Below are 15,559 nucleotides of genomic sequence, written 5' to 3'. Positions count from 1 at the left end.
AAGGGCTGGGAGAGCTGGGGCTGAAGAAAGAGTGGCAGAAAAGGGAGGGTGATGGGCGGAGAAGCGGCTCCGGCTTAGAAATTCCGAAGACACCAGTGTAGGTGGGTCCTTCACAGCCGCCCTCCCCAAATTAAAACTGAGTAAGGGGAAGGAGAGAGGAGGACAGGCAGCTTTGACCCTGGGACCGGGGTGCTCGGGGCTGGAAGGTTTGGGGGCGGAACTCGAGTAGGGGGTCTGGACGTGGAACGGAGGCCGCGCGCGTCTGCGCTGCAGAATAGAGGCCGCACGGATCCGTGGCCCTGACACGGGTAGATCCCGCTCCTTTAGAACCATTTGTGTGTCTGAATCCAAAAACACTCGGGCAGCCTGTGGCGCGTTGGGAGGGCCCAAACATAGGCCCAAACATAGAAGCATGCTCTCGGGCCGTCCACGAATGGTTTTTTCCTTTCTAGAGAAAGAGGGCTCTTGTTTATCATTTTCCCCAGGGACCTGTGGTCGCCAAGGCAGGACCAGGGTAGCAAAGGCTCACGACCCCATTTTACAGGTGAGGAAAGTGAGGCCCTGGGAGCTCTAGAAGTTTGGTCATTTTCAAAGTTCTACAAGTGGTTAGTGACAGAGGCTGATGAGGTCCAGGGAACGCTAGATCTGGGACCGTTCTCTAAGATTCTAGGAATTCTGATAGTAAATCCAGTATTTCTGTGTAATAAGTAGAAAAGAGCAATGGGATTATCTTTCTACTTTACTGATTGAACAAAATGAGAAAAATAAGAATAGAAAGAAAATAAGTGCTCTATTTATTATTTTGCTATTTTTGTTAATAGTTAATTAGGAAAGCCTTGAGGCTCAGCAAGGTTACATTACATTAGATGCCATCTGCATCCCTGGAGGGACTGTGGGCTCAAATTCTGTTTTCATACCCAAACAAGAACTGTACCTTTGACGTTTTTAAAGGTTCAGAAATAAAGTCCTGGGTTCCCATTCTCATAACTCTCCCATCTGGCCCTAGAAAAGGAACAGAAATGTTCTTGGGTTCTTTTTGGCCACTTTCTAGGAGGTTTGGGAGTCACACCCAGTTAGTATGGGGATCGTGGTGAGTTTGGGAATTGCAAGGCATGACCAGTCTTTCATTCCTCCTTTCTTCTCCCTCAGCTCAGACTCCTCAAAACTCCACCCTTCCCTAAAAGAGGAGCATAAATTATGGAGGAAAGTTCACTAGTTTCCTCATAGTCTGATCCCAGGTGAGTAGGATTTGTACAAACACTAATATGTACACATATGTACAAAAATAGATACATAGGTAATATACATATATAGAGAGAGATTAGTATATATAAAAAAATTCGAACAGGAGAAGTAGGCTCCATGAGGGCAGAACACTTCCAGTACATAGAACTGTGCACGGCATGTAGTAAGCACTCATTTAATATTTATTGAATTGTGGGTGGCCATTATTTGTATAATTTTTTTCATTTAACATACAATTGACATTTTTTCAAATGGTTGTTTGTAGCATGAGTTTTAAAGACGATCTAGTATTCCATTCCAGGTATGTTTATTCCATTCCAGGTATATGTACTGTATTCTAGGTATATATGTTTACTTCCAGCTATATGTACTTTATTTAAATTTTCTTTTTTGGGGAAAAATTTAAGTAATTCTCAATATTTTACTGTTATAAACATTTTCTATTAAATATTTTTATAAATAATTTATGAAGTGTATGTCTGTATCTTCAAGATACATTAGGAACAATAGGATAACAGAGTCAAAGAATATAATGTTTATATTTTAGGCTTTTGAAAGACTTAAGTTCTTTTTTAGAAATACTACATGAATTAACTTCTGTAACCATTTGATGAAAGATCCTATCTTTTTGGACCTTTACCAGCTCTGAGTATTGAAGATTTTGCCTTGAACTGCATGCCTTTAATCTTTAGTAAGGTTGACCATTTTTTGCATACTTTTACTGATCATTTGCTTTCTTTCTTTGACATAAATAATGTATTCTTGGCATGCATTGCTTTTTTTCCCTACTTAATTTTTGTTTCTATTTGATAAAAAGTATTCTGTGTATGTAAAAGACATAAACCATTTGTTAATTGCTATATTTCTCCCTTTTGTCGTTTGCCATTTAGGACTTCTTTGTTCATGTAAGTTTCAAATTTGTATACGGTGAAATCTTATTTCTTTTTATTAAGACAGTTTTATGCTTTGAGAGCTCTTCTTCACCCTCAAATCTAATACATAATTATTTTCATTTTCCTCAATTTTTTTTTATAGTTTCAAGTATTTTAAAAGTTTAACTCTGTAGTCTTTCAGGTATGTATTTTGGTGTGAGAAATGACAGAGCTTAAACATTCTTTCCCACCCCCCACTTAGTTATTTAATTTTTCTTATAACATTTACTTTCTCCATTGATTGTAGTCCTACCTGTTTATATACCAAATTACTAACTTCATCACATACATACACACATACACAGCTGTACACACAGATCACTTTTGGGGCTGTTCTGTTTCATGGACTCACTTCTCAGTTCTGCTATCAGAGTTCCTTTATATATAGTGCGTTTAATAGGCAGTGAAGAGGAATTTAGCCTTTTCCCTCATTTAAGGATAAAAAAAGGAAAGAAGATAGCTCATTTTGGGAAAAAAAGGAAATAAAAGTTACTTATAAGTTTTAACTATTGAATATATTAACCTTTCGGTATGTTTTTATTTTATAGCATATTGGTCAAAATACAGGCTCTGGGTCCACTATCTAAGCTTGTTTCATGCCTCCACCCCTTCTGAGTTATGTGAACTAGACTGCATGACCTAACTAGTTTCTCATCTCTGAAGTGGGGAAATAGAACTTACCAGGGTTAAGAAGGTTAAAAGATCAAACATAAAAAAACCAGCACAGTACTTGACAAATAGAATCACTAAGAACTTGTTGCTATTATGTTACTTATATTGTAAATAAACAATATAATGGGTATGTGATGCAACTATCTCTAGTCACTAAAACATAAGAATTGAGCAGGGAATCTAGTTTAATTTTTTTTCTTTTTTTGGCCAATGGCTAGTCAGATATCCTGGCATCATTAATTATATAGGCCATCTTATCCCCACAAATTTGATATTATCTTTATCATGTTTGGAATTCTCTGCTATATTTGGGTCCATTTCCAGATTTCTGTTTTTTTCTATTGATCTTTATTCCTGTGTCAACCTCATGGTGTTATAATTACAGAGTTACAGAGTTTTAATATGCCACTGGATTAGTCTCCTCTCATTATTTTATATTTTAATTTTTTTAAATGATTTTTAAAAATTTATATCCAAGTTAGTTAGCGTATAGTGCAATAATGATTTCAGGAATAGAATGCAGTGATTCATCCCTACATATAATACCCAGGGCTCATCCCATCCCAACAAGTGTCCTCCCTAATGCTCCTCACCCATTTAGCCCATTTCCCCTTCCATAGCCCCTCCAGCAACCCTCAGTTTGTTCTCTATATTTGAGTCTCTTGTTTTGTCCCCCTCCCTGTTTTTATATATTTTTTGCTTCCCTTCCCTTATGTTCATCTGTTTTGTAACTTAAATTCCACGAGTGAAGTCATGTAATTTGTCTTTCTCTGACTAATTTTGCTTAGCATAATACCCTCTAGTTACGTGCACATAGTTGCAAATGGCAAGACTTCATTCTTTCTGATTGCCAAGTAATATTCCATTGTGTGTGTGTGTGCGCGCGCGCACACACACACACACACACACACACATACACACCACGTCTTCTTTATCCATTCATCAGTTGATGGACATTTGGGCTTGTTCCATACTTTGGCTATTGTCGATAGCGCTGCTATAAACATTGGAGTGCATGTGCCCCTTCGAAACAGCACACCTGTATCCCTTGGATAAATACCTAGTAGTGCAATTGCTGGGTCGTAGGGTAGTTTTATTTTTAATTTTTTGAGGAACTCCATACTGTTTCCCAGAGTGGCTGCATCAATTTGCATTCCCACCAGCAGTCCAAAAGGGTTCCTCTTTCTCCACATCCTCGCCAATACCTGTTGTTGACTGAGTTGTTAATTTTAGCCATTCTGACAGGTGTGAGGTGATACCTCATTGTGGTTTTGATTTGTATTTACCTGATGATAAGTGATATTGAGCATGTTTTCATGTGTCTGTTGGCCATCTGGATGTCTTCTTTGGAAAAGTGTCTATTCATGTCTTTTGCCCATTTCTTCACTGGATTATTTGTTTTTTGGGTGTCATTTAATAATGGTTTTTCTTTCTCTCACAAAAGTACTTGAAAATTAGTTTCTCAGACACATCCCCAAACCTGTAAGCGTCATTTAAACTATAGATAAATTTAATGAGAACAAAATTATGTTTATTTCTCCTACCTAGGATTGAGGAGTGTTTTCTAAATTTAAAAGCTACATTTACCTAGGTTCTAAGTATTTTTGTTAAGCTTTTAGGAATTTATACTTTTGTAAAATGTTTTTATTTATTTATCTTTGAGAGAGAGAGACAGAGATTGTGAGTAACGGAGAGGCAGAGAGGGAGACAGAATCCCAGGCAGGCTCTGTACTGTCAACACAGAGCCCACTGTGGGGCTTGAACTCACAAAGCCCGAGATCATGACCTGAGCCAAAATCAAGAGTCAGACACTTAACTAACTAAGCCAGCCAGGCGGCCCAGTAATTTTATTTTTTAATTGGTATTGTAAATGCAATTTTAAAAATAACTTTTAATGACTATATGTCTGAACTGTGCATGGTTACTTAATTTGAACTTTTATTGTGATGCATTCATATATGCAAAAGAACATACTAAAGCATATATGTATAAATTAATATATAACGACATGAATACCCACCATCTAGACCAGCAAATACTTTTAAAAGCTACCTTGTCAACCTCACAATTTCATTCTCTCCTTTTCCTAGAGAGGCAACTGCTATATTAAATGTTGTAATTATTCCTTAGTTTTTCATAGTTTTATATAAATGGAATCACTATAAGGATTCTGTGAATGGCTTTAGTCTAATGTTAGATTCATATACCTGAAGTTTTTTTTACTGTTGTGTATGCTTTCATAGTATGACCAACAACTTATTTATCCATCCTACTGTTGTTGGGCCTTTTGTATTGCTTCCAGTTTTTTACTATTACAGTAGTTGTAATGAAAAAGTTGTTGTATGGATCTTCTGGCATACATGTGTATGTTTTTCTAGGGTACAAACCTAGTGTTAGAACTGACTTTCCTTATAATTACTAATAATTTTCAGATTATTTTCTTTGGTTTCCCATATACACCCATACCCTCTACAGATAATTGTCTACTTGTATTGAGAAGTGCTTTCATCAGTAGTCTAAATATAGTGAATTTGCAGTATCTCTACTGGGTTTCCAGTCCTAATGGGTATGCCTTTGATGTTTTACCTTTAGATTTGAGACATATTTGCATGTCTTTATTTTTATTTTGTTAACTTGCTTTGTTTGTAGTTTTAAATGAAGGACCCACGCTGAATTTTAAGAAGTACCTTTTTGGCATTGATTAAAATATATGGCTTTTCTTACTTAACATTATTATGACAGTTTTCAGTTAATAGATTTCTTCATCTGGGCCTTCCTTTACCTTTTGGAATAAACCACCATTCTCCCATGCTACAATTTGCTTTGATATTGTAGCAGATTATATTTGCATTTTCCAAAGATGGCCACACCTGTAACATATCTGACTCTTCATGCTCATCTTCGAATGTGACTTACACTCTTACCACCAAAAAGTAGGATCTGTGTCCCCTCTTCTAAAATCTGGCTGGGGCTTATGATCACCTCAGTCAGTGGACTACCGCGGAAGTGATGCTATGTGACCTCCAAAGCTAAGTCATAGAAAGAATGCAGCTTTTGCTTGCCTTTACATTGAGAGGTAGCCTACGCCACATGACCAAATGCAAAGAAACTGAGATCTTCCATCAACAGTCACAACCAGCCTGCCACCCATGTGACTGAGCCACTCTTGAAGTGAATACCCCAGACAAATCACTTTAAAAAAAAGTAATTGCTGCTCCTGTCGACAAGTAAACAATCCCATGAGGGATCTGAGCTAGAACTGCCCAGCCAAGCCATTCCTGAATTCCAGAGAAATTGTAAAAAATAATAAGATAATACTGACAATACGGCAGTATGTTATAAATATAGGTGTTGCTAGATTTCATTAGCCTTATATTTTACTTTATTCTTGAAGTTTATATCAATAGTCATTAGTAATACAATATAGATCTATAGTTTTGTTTTTTTTTTACTTTTACTGTCTCAGTGTTTTCCTGAATGTCTTAAAAGTTTTGTTTTTTTTTCAATGTGATTTGGAATAATTTAATAACTTTGAATATTCTGTTCCTTGAAACTTTGAATTTATGTGAGAAAACATTTGACTCAGTTTTGAAGGTGATAGTTCTTTGATAACTTGAGCAATTTCTTTCATATAGCTGATCGGTTCAGGTGTTTTGTCTCTTTTCTTTAGGACTTATTGAATGGTTTTCTAGAAAAAAATATATTTCCTATTAAGATTTCTTTCTTTAGTTTCTATTACGATTTATTTTTTAAAAGCTGTGGAAATTGCCCCCCTAACATCCAGTTAAATTTTTATCTGTTGCCACTTCCCCAATGTCAATTCTAACTTTTTTCTATTTATGCTCACTCCTTTTTTTCCCCTTTGGTTAGCTAGCTGGTAATTTATCTATTTTATTGTTAATATTTTTCTTCCAAAGAACTGGCTCTTGGAACATAATGGTAAATAGTTTTCAATTCCACCATTTTCTTTTACTTCCTCTATAGCTTTCCCTTTTTTAATCTATCTAGTGTCCACATTGTATATGAAACTAAGTTAGAATCCACTTTTATGTTTTCCCATATAATCTGGTTTCACAACACCATGTAGTAAATAATCCATTCTTTCTCTTTTATGCACAACAATCTTTATTGTTAATGTGTTTTCATATATAAACAAACACGGTCTCTGAGTCTTCCATGCTGTTCTACTGTCTTTTCTTCAGTTTTGATTTATTTTGCAGTTTTGTGGTGTGTCACTGTCTGGTAGAGCAGGTCATCTTGCTTGGTTTACTTGAGTTTTTATATTATAGACTTCTTTTCCTTCCCTGTAAATTACAGAGGAAAAAGTAGACTGTGTTCCTCAAAAAAGTCCAGCTGGAAATTTGAGTGGAGATATATTGAATTTAATTCAACCCATCCAAGATGCTTCTTGCATCTAAGTATGCTTCTTTTATTTAGAGTATCTTCTTTCTATTTATTGGAATTTAAAAGTTGTCTTCAAAGAGTTCTTTATGTTCTTGGTTAAGATATTGTTTGTTTTTGTTTTGCTTTTTTGTGAATGATACCCCCTATTTTCTAGTAGTTGATTGCTGATACAATTACGCTGTCACTGTATTGTATCTGGTAATTTTGCTGAGCTCCTTATTTAGCTTATGGCTTACTGTATACTCTTCATTTTTCTAAGTAGATTGCTATAACATATGCAAATAATTACATTTTTTGTTTTTCTAATTCTTAATGCCTTTTGTTTCATTTTCTTATAGTATTTGTCAGTCCTTTGGTACTATGTTGAAAGCAACAGTGATGGTAGTCATTCTTCACTTGTTTACCATAATAAAAGGAACACATACAAAGATTCTACATTCAGCCTAACTTTGATGAAGGTTCCTAATATGTAACCAATTTAGGGAGTTTCTTTTTATTTCTACTTTGCTAAAAGTGTTTTATTTTATTTTTATTAAAAGATTTTTTTAAAGTGTGTCTATTTTGAGAGACAGAGACAGCGATAGAGAGCATGAGCAGGGGAGGGGCAGAGTGAGAGACAGAGAATTCCAAGCAGGCTCTGCATTGTCAGTGCAGAGCCAAACATGGGGCTCTAAGTCACAAACCATAAGATCATGACCTGAACTGAAACCAAGAGCTGGACACGAAACCAACTGAGCCACCTGGCACCACTGCTGAAAGTTTTTAAAGATCATGTATAAGTGTTGAACATTATGAACTTTATCACATGATTTTTCTGCATCAGTTAATTATGGTTTTCTTTCTATAGTTTATTAATATAGTGAATTATGTTGATAGATTTTCTCATGTTGAACTGTCCTTTCCTATAATAAGCCATGCATAGTCATGACGCCTATTTTTAATATATTCTCATATTAATATGAATAAACCTGAACTCAATTAGTTAATACTTTATTTAGGGTTTTATAAATTTATAAAATTACAAATGGGATTCTAATTTTACTTTTTGGTATTGTCTTTATCTGGTCTTGAAGTCAAGATTACACTAGCCACATTATGAACTGGCAATTTTCACTTTGTATTTTCTAAAACAACTTGACAATAAAAGTAATTAACCACTAACAGAATTCTTGCTAGAACAATAGTATATTACTTATTTATTGCAGTTTAAAATAACACATATTTCAGTTTCTAAGGGTCAGGAATGTGGGAGCAGCCTAACTGTGTGGTTCTGACCCAGGGTCTCACGAGGCTGCAGTCAAGCTGTCAGCAGGGCTGCAGTTATTGGAAGGCTTCACTGGGACTGGAGGGTCCTCTGCTAAGATGGCACTCATGTGGCTGTTGGCAGAATGCCTCACTTCACAATGATGACAGAAGCATCAGTTCCTTATCATATGGCCTGTTCACAAGACTCCTAAGTGTTCTCACCACATAGAAGGTAGCTTCTTCAAGAGTGAGTGATCTAAGAAACAGGGCAAGGAGGAAGCTGCAGTGCCCTTAAGAGCTACTCTTGAAAGTTGCATACCATTACTTCTTCCCCTTCTGTTTTTTTATATAATATTCATCAGAATTGAGTCCCTAAGTCCAGTCCACTTTCAAGGCGTGGGGAACTGGCTATACCTCTTGAAGGGAAGGGAATCATACAATTTGTGGACGTATTTTAAAACTACTACAAATAAGATGAACCTGTATGTATTGAAATGTGGAGTTGTATATTACATATTATGTGAAAAATGCAAACCAGAATTATAATGTCTTTGTTAAGAGAAAACATCAGAGGGGTATGTATGTATGTTTGTGCGTATGCATGAAGAAAGGTCAGAAAGGACACAGTAAAAACTATCCTGGTTAGGGGCGCCTGGGTGGCTTAGTCGGTTAAGCGTCCGACTTTAGCTTAGGTCATGATCTCTTAGGTCATGATCTCGCAGTTCGTGGGTTCGAGCCCCGCATTGGGCTCTGTGCTGACTGCCCGTTTAGAGCCTGGAGCCTGTTTCAGAGTCTGTGACTCCCTCTCTCTCTGACCCTCCCCTGCTCACGCTGTCTCTCTCTCTCTCTCTCCTAGAAATAAATAAAACATTAAAAAAAATTAAAAAAAAAACTATCCTGGTTATTTCTCAAGTTATTTAGGGAGGGTAGGCTTTCAGTTTTTACTTATTATTATTATTCAGAATTAATTAAAACTTTGAGTTTATTTTCAATAAGAGCAACTAAATTTTTAATCTGTAGTGCATTTTTAAAGCAATTCTTAAATATTTAAAAAATAATCAAAGCAAATAATAACTGACCAACAGACTGAGTTTTATTTTTCTGTACTTTTTACAAAATAAGGAACCAGCGGGTTTATTTATTTTATGTTCTAATTCCAGTTTTCAGTCCTGTAGTCTGGGCTTCTGAGCATCCCAATTTACTTATTTCATCTATCTATCTATATTCATTGTGTTAAAATAAACTTAACTATAATTTTTTAAGTTTATTTCATTCCTTTTGAGAGAGAGAGAGAGAAAGAGAGGGAGGGAGGAGGGAGGGGCGGAGAGAGAGGGAGAGCGAGAGAGAGAATCCCAAGCAGGCTCTGCATTGTGTAGCCCAATGAGGGGCTCAAACTCACAAACTTTGAGATCCTGACCTGAGCAGTAATCAAAAATTGGACACCCAACTGACTGACCAACCCAGGCATGCCCATAGACTTATTATATTTTACATTTTTAACACTTATTTTATAAACATTTAAAAATAAACAGCATTGAATGTTCTCATTCTTGAATTCTTATCTGTGGTTAGTATTTCATTGTTTAGGCATAGATTTTCACGTAGGTTATTTGGAAAACAGTACCTGGGTGGTATACTTTGAATCCTTGAATATTTCAGTACATTTTCCTTTTGTCTTTTTGTTAACACAACAAGGAGGTACATGGAAATCTTGATTTACAACCCTTCACCAAGTTGTTTTTGACTTATTTTACAGTAGTCCTGGATTTAAAAACCACTATTTTGCAAGTTACTTAATCTTGGCTAAATGTTGGTTTCCGGCGCACCTGGGTGGCTCAGTTGGCTAAGCATCTGACCATTTTGGCGTAGGAAATGATGGTCCATGAGTTCAAGCCCAGTGTTAGGGATCTCCACTATCAGGACAGAGCCTGCTTCAAACTCTTAGTCTCCCTCTCTTTCTGCCCTGCCCCCTCGCTCAAAAATAAATAAACATTATAAAAAAAAGAAATTTAAATGTTGGTTTCCTTATTCCTTTAGTGTTGATAATTATACCTTTTAGGATTGTTGTGATAGTAAATGAGATGAGACCTTTTCACATAACTTTTTTATAATATTTAACTACTATGATTATAATGATTTGATGGTCATGGTATTCTAGTTTTCCTCCGTTAAAAGTATGCATTTTCTTTATTGTAGTATTTACTAAACATTTTTAATTGAATTTTAAAATTGGGAGTATGCCATCAAAGAAACAAAATAAATGTGTCACATAACCAACTTATGAGCTGTTCTCTCCACTAAGAGAAGTATTTTTAGGCAGTCTGAATACATACATTTATCTCTTCTTTCTAAAACTGCATGATGATAAAAAAAAACTTTTAAAAAAATGTATGAGCCTGCAATGATGAAGTCAAGAGCCATTAGCAAATGAGAAATCTCAACAAAAACCTAGAAGGCAAGAGGAGCAACAGTGGGAAGAGCCACAAAGGGCTAAAAGCATTATATCCTGGAATGCTCCACAGGGGAATAAGCCTAAGAAGGATTTGATAAGCCCTGTGAACTTCAGGGAAGCTGAGGGTTACAGCCATAACATTGGAGGCAGAGGGTCAGTCAAAAAAGAGGATCCTAAAATATTTCCAGAAAGGAAAGAAAACATTGGTTGCAAAGTAATTAAACAAACAAACAAAAAGTCTTAGAAACAACAATGAAGGCTGATGAACAGCCTTTTCGTTTTCTGAGAAAAATTCTTTTTGCTCTAGAATTCAATACCCAACCACTGAGAGTGATGATAAGGACTTCAAACATGTAGTGTAACCACGCTTGGAGATTCTCCTTTATTTTTATTTATTTGTTTGTTTGTTTATTTACTTTTGAGACAGAGAGAGACAGAGCACAAGTGGGGGAGGGGCAGAGAGGGAGACACAGAATCTGAAACAGGTTCCAGGCTCTGAGCTGTCAGCACAGAGCCCGATGCGGGGCTCAAACCCATGAACCGTAAGATCATGACCTGAGCCGAAGTTGGCTGCTTAATTGACTGAGCCACCCAGGCACCCCATTGGAGATTCTCCTTTAAACCAAAAGTGTGTCTTGAAGAAAACCCTGTTTCTCACCTTTGCTTTTTTTTCAGTGGCCACAGACTTACCATTCGTAAACTTGATTGAACTCATTTGGGCCTACACCTCCCAATTAATGGGGTAAATCACAAAAGAGGAAGAGTCTTATAATCTTGAAAATGGAGCATAAAAAGAATAGCCAGCCCAGACTGGAGCAGGAAGATGAACATTTTTAGAATAAGGGTTGGGAGAAATTGTTTAATTTCTTTCAACTGTTATTTACTAATTTTTAAAATAGGAATGATAATTGTATCTACAAGAGGGTCGCTGTGAGGACTACTTAAAATATATGTGAAGTACTTAACCCAGTGGTTAGCAGACAGATGCTATATAAATGTTCCTTAAGATGGGCTTCAATGACTGAATACATTATTTAGCCATTCACTATTATTATGTCTCCTTTTACCTTTCTTATTTTTCTTCATTATTGAAGTACTTTCTTTTTTTATTTGGTTTGTCACTTATTTATATGCTGAATGGCTGTCTCTTTGTCCATCTTCTCATTTAGATCTCTTCTTCCTGGAAAATCTGATCTCTGACCAGATGGCAGTAACATTCGAAGATGTGACTGTTATTTTTACTTGGGAGGAGTGGAAATTCCTGGATTCTTCTCAAAAAAAGCTCTACAGAGAGGTCATGTGGGAGAACTACACAAATGTCATGTCAGTAGGTAAAGTTATCCCAGATCTTAGGTAACAGAGTTAGTTTTTCTGGGACAGTTTTGTTGAGTATTTTGTTTCTTTATCTAGCTATGGTATTGGTATAGGAGAAATATCCTCAGAAATGGGTCTTATATCAGATGACAGATAGATGATAGAGCAAGACATTTTCCAAGACATGCAGGCTATGTAATTAATAGGTATTTGTGATTATTATTCTTATATATTTTCTGGAATTCAGTTAAAATACAGATCTCCACACATAACTCATTTTGTGTGGTTCTAAATTTGTGCTCTCTTCATACAATTTGTACAAGTTAGCTTTTGCTATATAACAAACTACCTCAAACTAGTGACTTAAAACAAACCTTATTATTTTTCATGATTCTTATTGGTTAGATGGATCTTCTTTCATAGAGTGATTTATTTGATTGGGGCTGGATGGTCTAAGATGAAGCTGGACAGTCTGACTCATATCTGGCAGTGGGTTGGTGTCAGTGAGGATAATGGGGATGTGTTGACTATATGTCCTCAAGCAGTCTAGCCCAGGCTTCTTTACATATTGGTGATCACAGGATTTACAAAACCAGCAAGAGAGAGGACAAGCACTTTCAAGTCTCTGCTTGTATCACTTTTGCTATTATCTCAGTAAACAAAGCAAATTGTATAGCCCAGCTAAAGTCAGCATGGAAGGGGAAAATGCAAAGATACACAGTTAATGCAGCCATTTTTTTAATCTATCACACTATGCTAGAACAGAAAAACAGAAATATTTTATTACTTATAGCAGTGTCTCAAATAGAGTAATTTAATTAAATCCAGTTTTAAGATGATTTCCATGAAGCAATCAGCCTTTTTGATTTCTAACAGTACCTGGTAAGTAGTAGATGCTCAGGATACAACTATGGAATGACTAAATAAGTGAATGAATGGATATACATATGAATAAACAAACACATGAATTTCAGATATAAATATGGAGCAGCCTGTCACAATCCTTTCCACTTGCATCTGCACATACATTTCTGGAGGTCATTGATTGAGATACTTGGAAATTTTTTAACACCACCTTCATCTCACCACTGGATTATCTGCTTATTCTTCTAGGAAATTGGAAAGAGAGTTACATACCCCAAGAAGAAAGATTCAAATACTTCGAACATGAAAATCTTCCCTGCTGGCAAGGCTGGAGGAATGCCAGCACTCAGATATATAAGAATAGAAGCTTTGTGGAAACCATCCAAGGAATAGATTCCAAAGACCTCAAGCAACAAGACTTTGCCCAACATCAAGAATGGTTGATACTCTCCACACAAGTACCAGGGTATGGGAACTATAAACTGACTTTTGAAGGCAAAAGTCCCAGAAACTTAAAATATACAAAGTTTATACCCTGGCAGTCCTTAGAAACAAAACACACCCCTCAAGACTATGCTAGAGAAATCTATATGAATGATTCACATGGTTTTCAAGGAAGCAGATGCCATCTCAGCATATCTAGGAAAAATCTCTCTATGGAAAAAGAACAGAAGCTTATAGTTCAGCATTCTTGTGTCTCAACAGGGGAAGCCTGTCCAGAGTACACTGGGGAGATATATCAACATGACCTACTGAAAGACTCTATGGAAGAGAAATACTGTGGATGTAATAAATGTAAAGAAATTTATTATTGGAACTCGCAGTGTGTTCTTCACAAGAGAAATCAACTTGGAGAAAAGTTCTATCAGTGCTCCATTAGCACAGCATGCTTCTCTCAGAGATCAGACCTATACAGACATCCAAGAATTCACATAGGTAAGAAGCTGTATGTCTGTGATGAAGCTGATGGTAACTTCAGTCAGAGCTTAGGTGTTCACTTTCATCAGAGAGTCTGCACAAGGGAGGTTTCTTATTTATGTCATGTATGTGGTAAGAGCTTCAGTCAAATCTCTAGCCTTCACAATCATCAAAGAGTCCATACAGAAGAGAAACTCTATAAATTTGAGTGTGGTAAGGACCTCGGTAGAAATTCATTACTTAACATTCACCAGAGACTTCACATCGGAGAGAAGCCTTTTAAGTGTGATCAGTGTGGTAAAAGTTTTAGTCGGAGTTCAGTACTTCACGTTCATCAGAGAGTCCACACAGGAGAGAAACCATATAAGTGTGATGAGTGTGGTAAGGGCTTCAGTCAGAGCTCAAATCTTCGAATTCATCAATTAGTCCACACAGGAGAGAAGTCCTATAAATGTGATGACTGTGGTAAGGGCTTTACCCAGCGCTCAAATCTCCAGATTCATCAAAGAGTACATACAGGAGAGAAGCCTTATAAATGTGACGACTGTGGGAAGGACTTTAGTCACAGCTCGGATCTTCGTATTCATCAGAGGGTCCATACAGGGGAGAAACCCTATACTTGTCATGAATGTGGGAAGGGCTTCAGCAAGAGTTCAAAGCTTCACACTCACCAAAGAGTACATACTGGTGAGAAACCCTATAAATGCGAACACTGCAGTAAGGGATTCAGTCAGCGTTCACATCTTCTCATTCATCAGAGAGTCCACACAGGAGAAAAGCCCTATAAATGTGATGATTGTGGAAAGGGCTTTAGTCACAGCTCTAATCTTCACATCCATCAGAGAGTCCACACAGGAGAGAAGCCCTATCAATGTGCTAAGTGTGGCAAGGGTTTCAGTCATAGTTCAGCTCTTCGAATTCATCAAAGAGTCCACACAGAAGAGAAACCTCATAAATGCCATGAGTATTATAAGGGATTTGATCCGAATTTACATCTTCACAATAATCACGGACAGGAAACCTTATAATTATGTTCATTTAGTTAACCATTTTAATCAAAGCTTAATCTTAAGTCAGTAAATCTGCTGAGAATAAAATTCTATAAATAACCCAAGTAATCCTAAGCAACATTTATAGTTTCCCCTAACTCCCACTAAGAAGCATTTGCTCCAAGAATAAATCCTTAGGAGGATGCCTATATATTTAAAATTAAAGTGTATTTACCTTTTCTATTAGTATTATACATAACCATTATAAAATATACAAAAGATTCAAGAAAACACTTCATCCTGTTTTATTCTAGTCTTTTTTTTTTTTGGTACATTTTCATGTGTATGAAATCATACTGTATATTTAACTTTGTATTTTCACTGACTTTAAAGCATTTACTTACACTTAGGTTTGAACAGAAATTGGCTAGCTAGTTACGAAACAGCATCTTGACTCCCCTGTAAAGTGCCTGGGAAAACCACAGGAAAAAAAAACATATGAAACTTGAAACTCAAACTGGTAG

At 36.3% G+C, this 15,559-nt stretch overlaps 1 protein-coding gene across 2 annotated transcripts; it reads left to right on the top strand.

Moving 5' to 3' along the window:
* Positions 1-6: 6 nt before the first annotated feature.
* Positions 7-15,286, top strand: ZNF214 (zinc finger protein 214). Of its 2 annotated transcripts, XM_077772873.1 has the most exons (5): positions 7-101; positions 486-544; positions 1,150-1,238; positions 12,120-12,281; positions 13,378-15,286. In XM_077772873.1, the coding sequence occupies exons 4-5, from the start codon at positions 12,155-12,157 to the stop codon at positions 15,072-15,074; spliced, it is 1,824 nt and encodes a 607-aa protein (XP_077628999.1). In that variant the 5' UTR covers positions 7-101; positions 486-544; positions 1,150-1,238; positions 12,120-12,154; the 3' UTR covers positions 15,075-15,286. The 2 variants fall into 2 exon arrangements, with proteins under 2 accessions (XP_077628999.1, XP_077628998.1); XM_077772872.1 differs by lacking the exon at positions 486-544.
* The last annotated feature ends 273 nt before the right edge of the window (positions 15,287-15,559 follow it).

Source organism: Crocuta crocuta, unplaced genomic scaffold (assembly GCF_008692635.1).
Source record: "Crocuta crocuta isolate KB4526 unplaced genomic scaffold, BGI_CrCroc_1.0 scaffold382, whole genome shotgun sequence".
NCBI lineage: Eukaryota > Metazoa > Chordata > Mammalia > Carnivora > Hyaenidae > Crocuta > Crocuta crocuta.
Note: the sequence above shows the minus strand (reverse complement) of the source record. Positions and strands in the feature narration are given on the sequence as shown.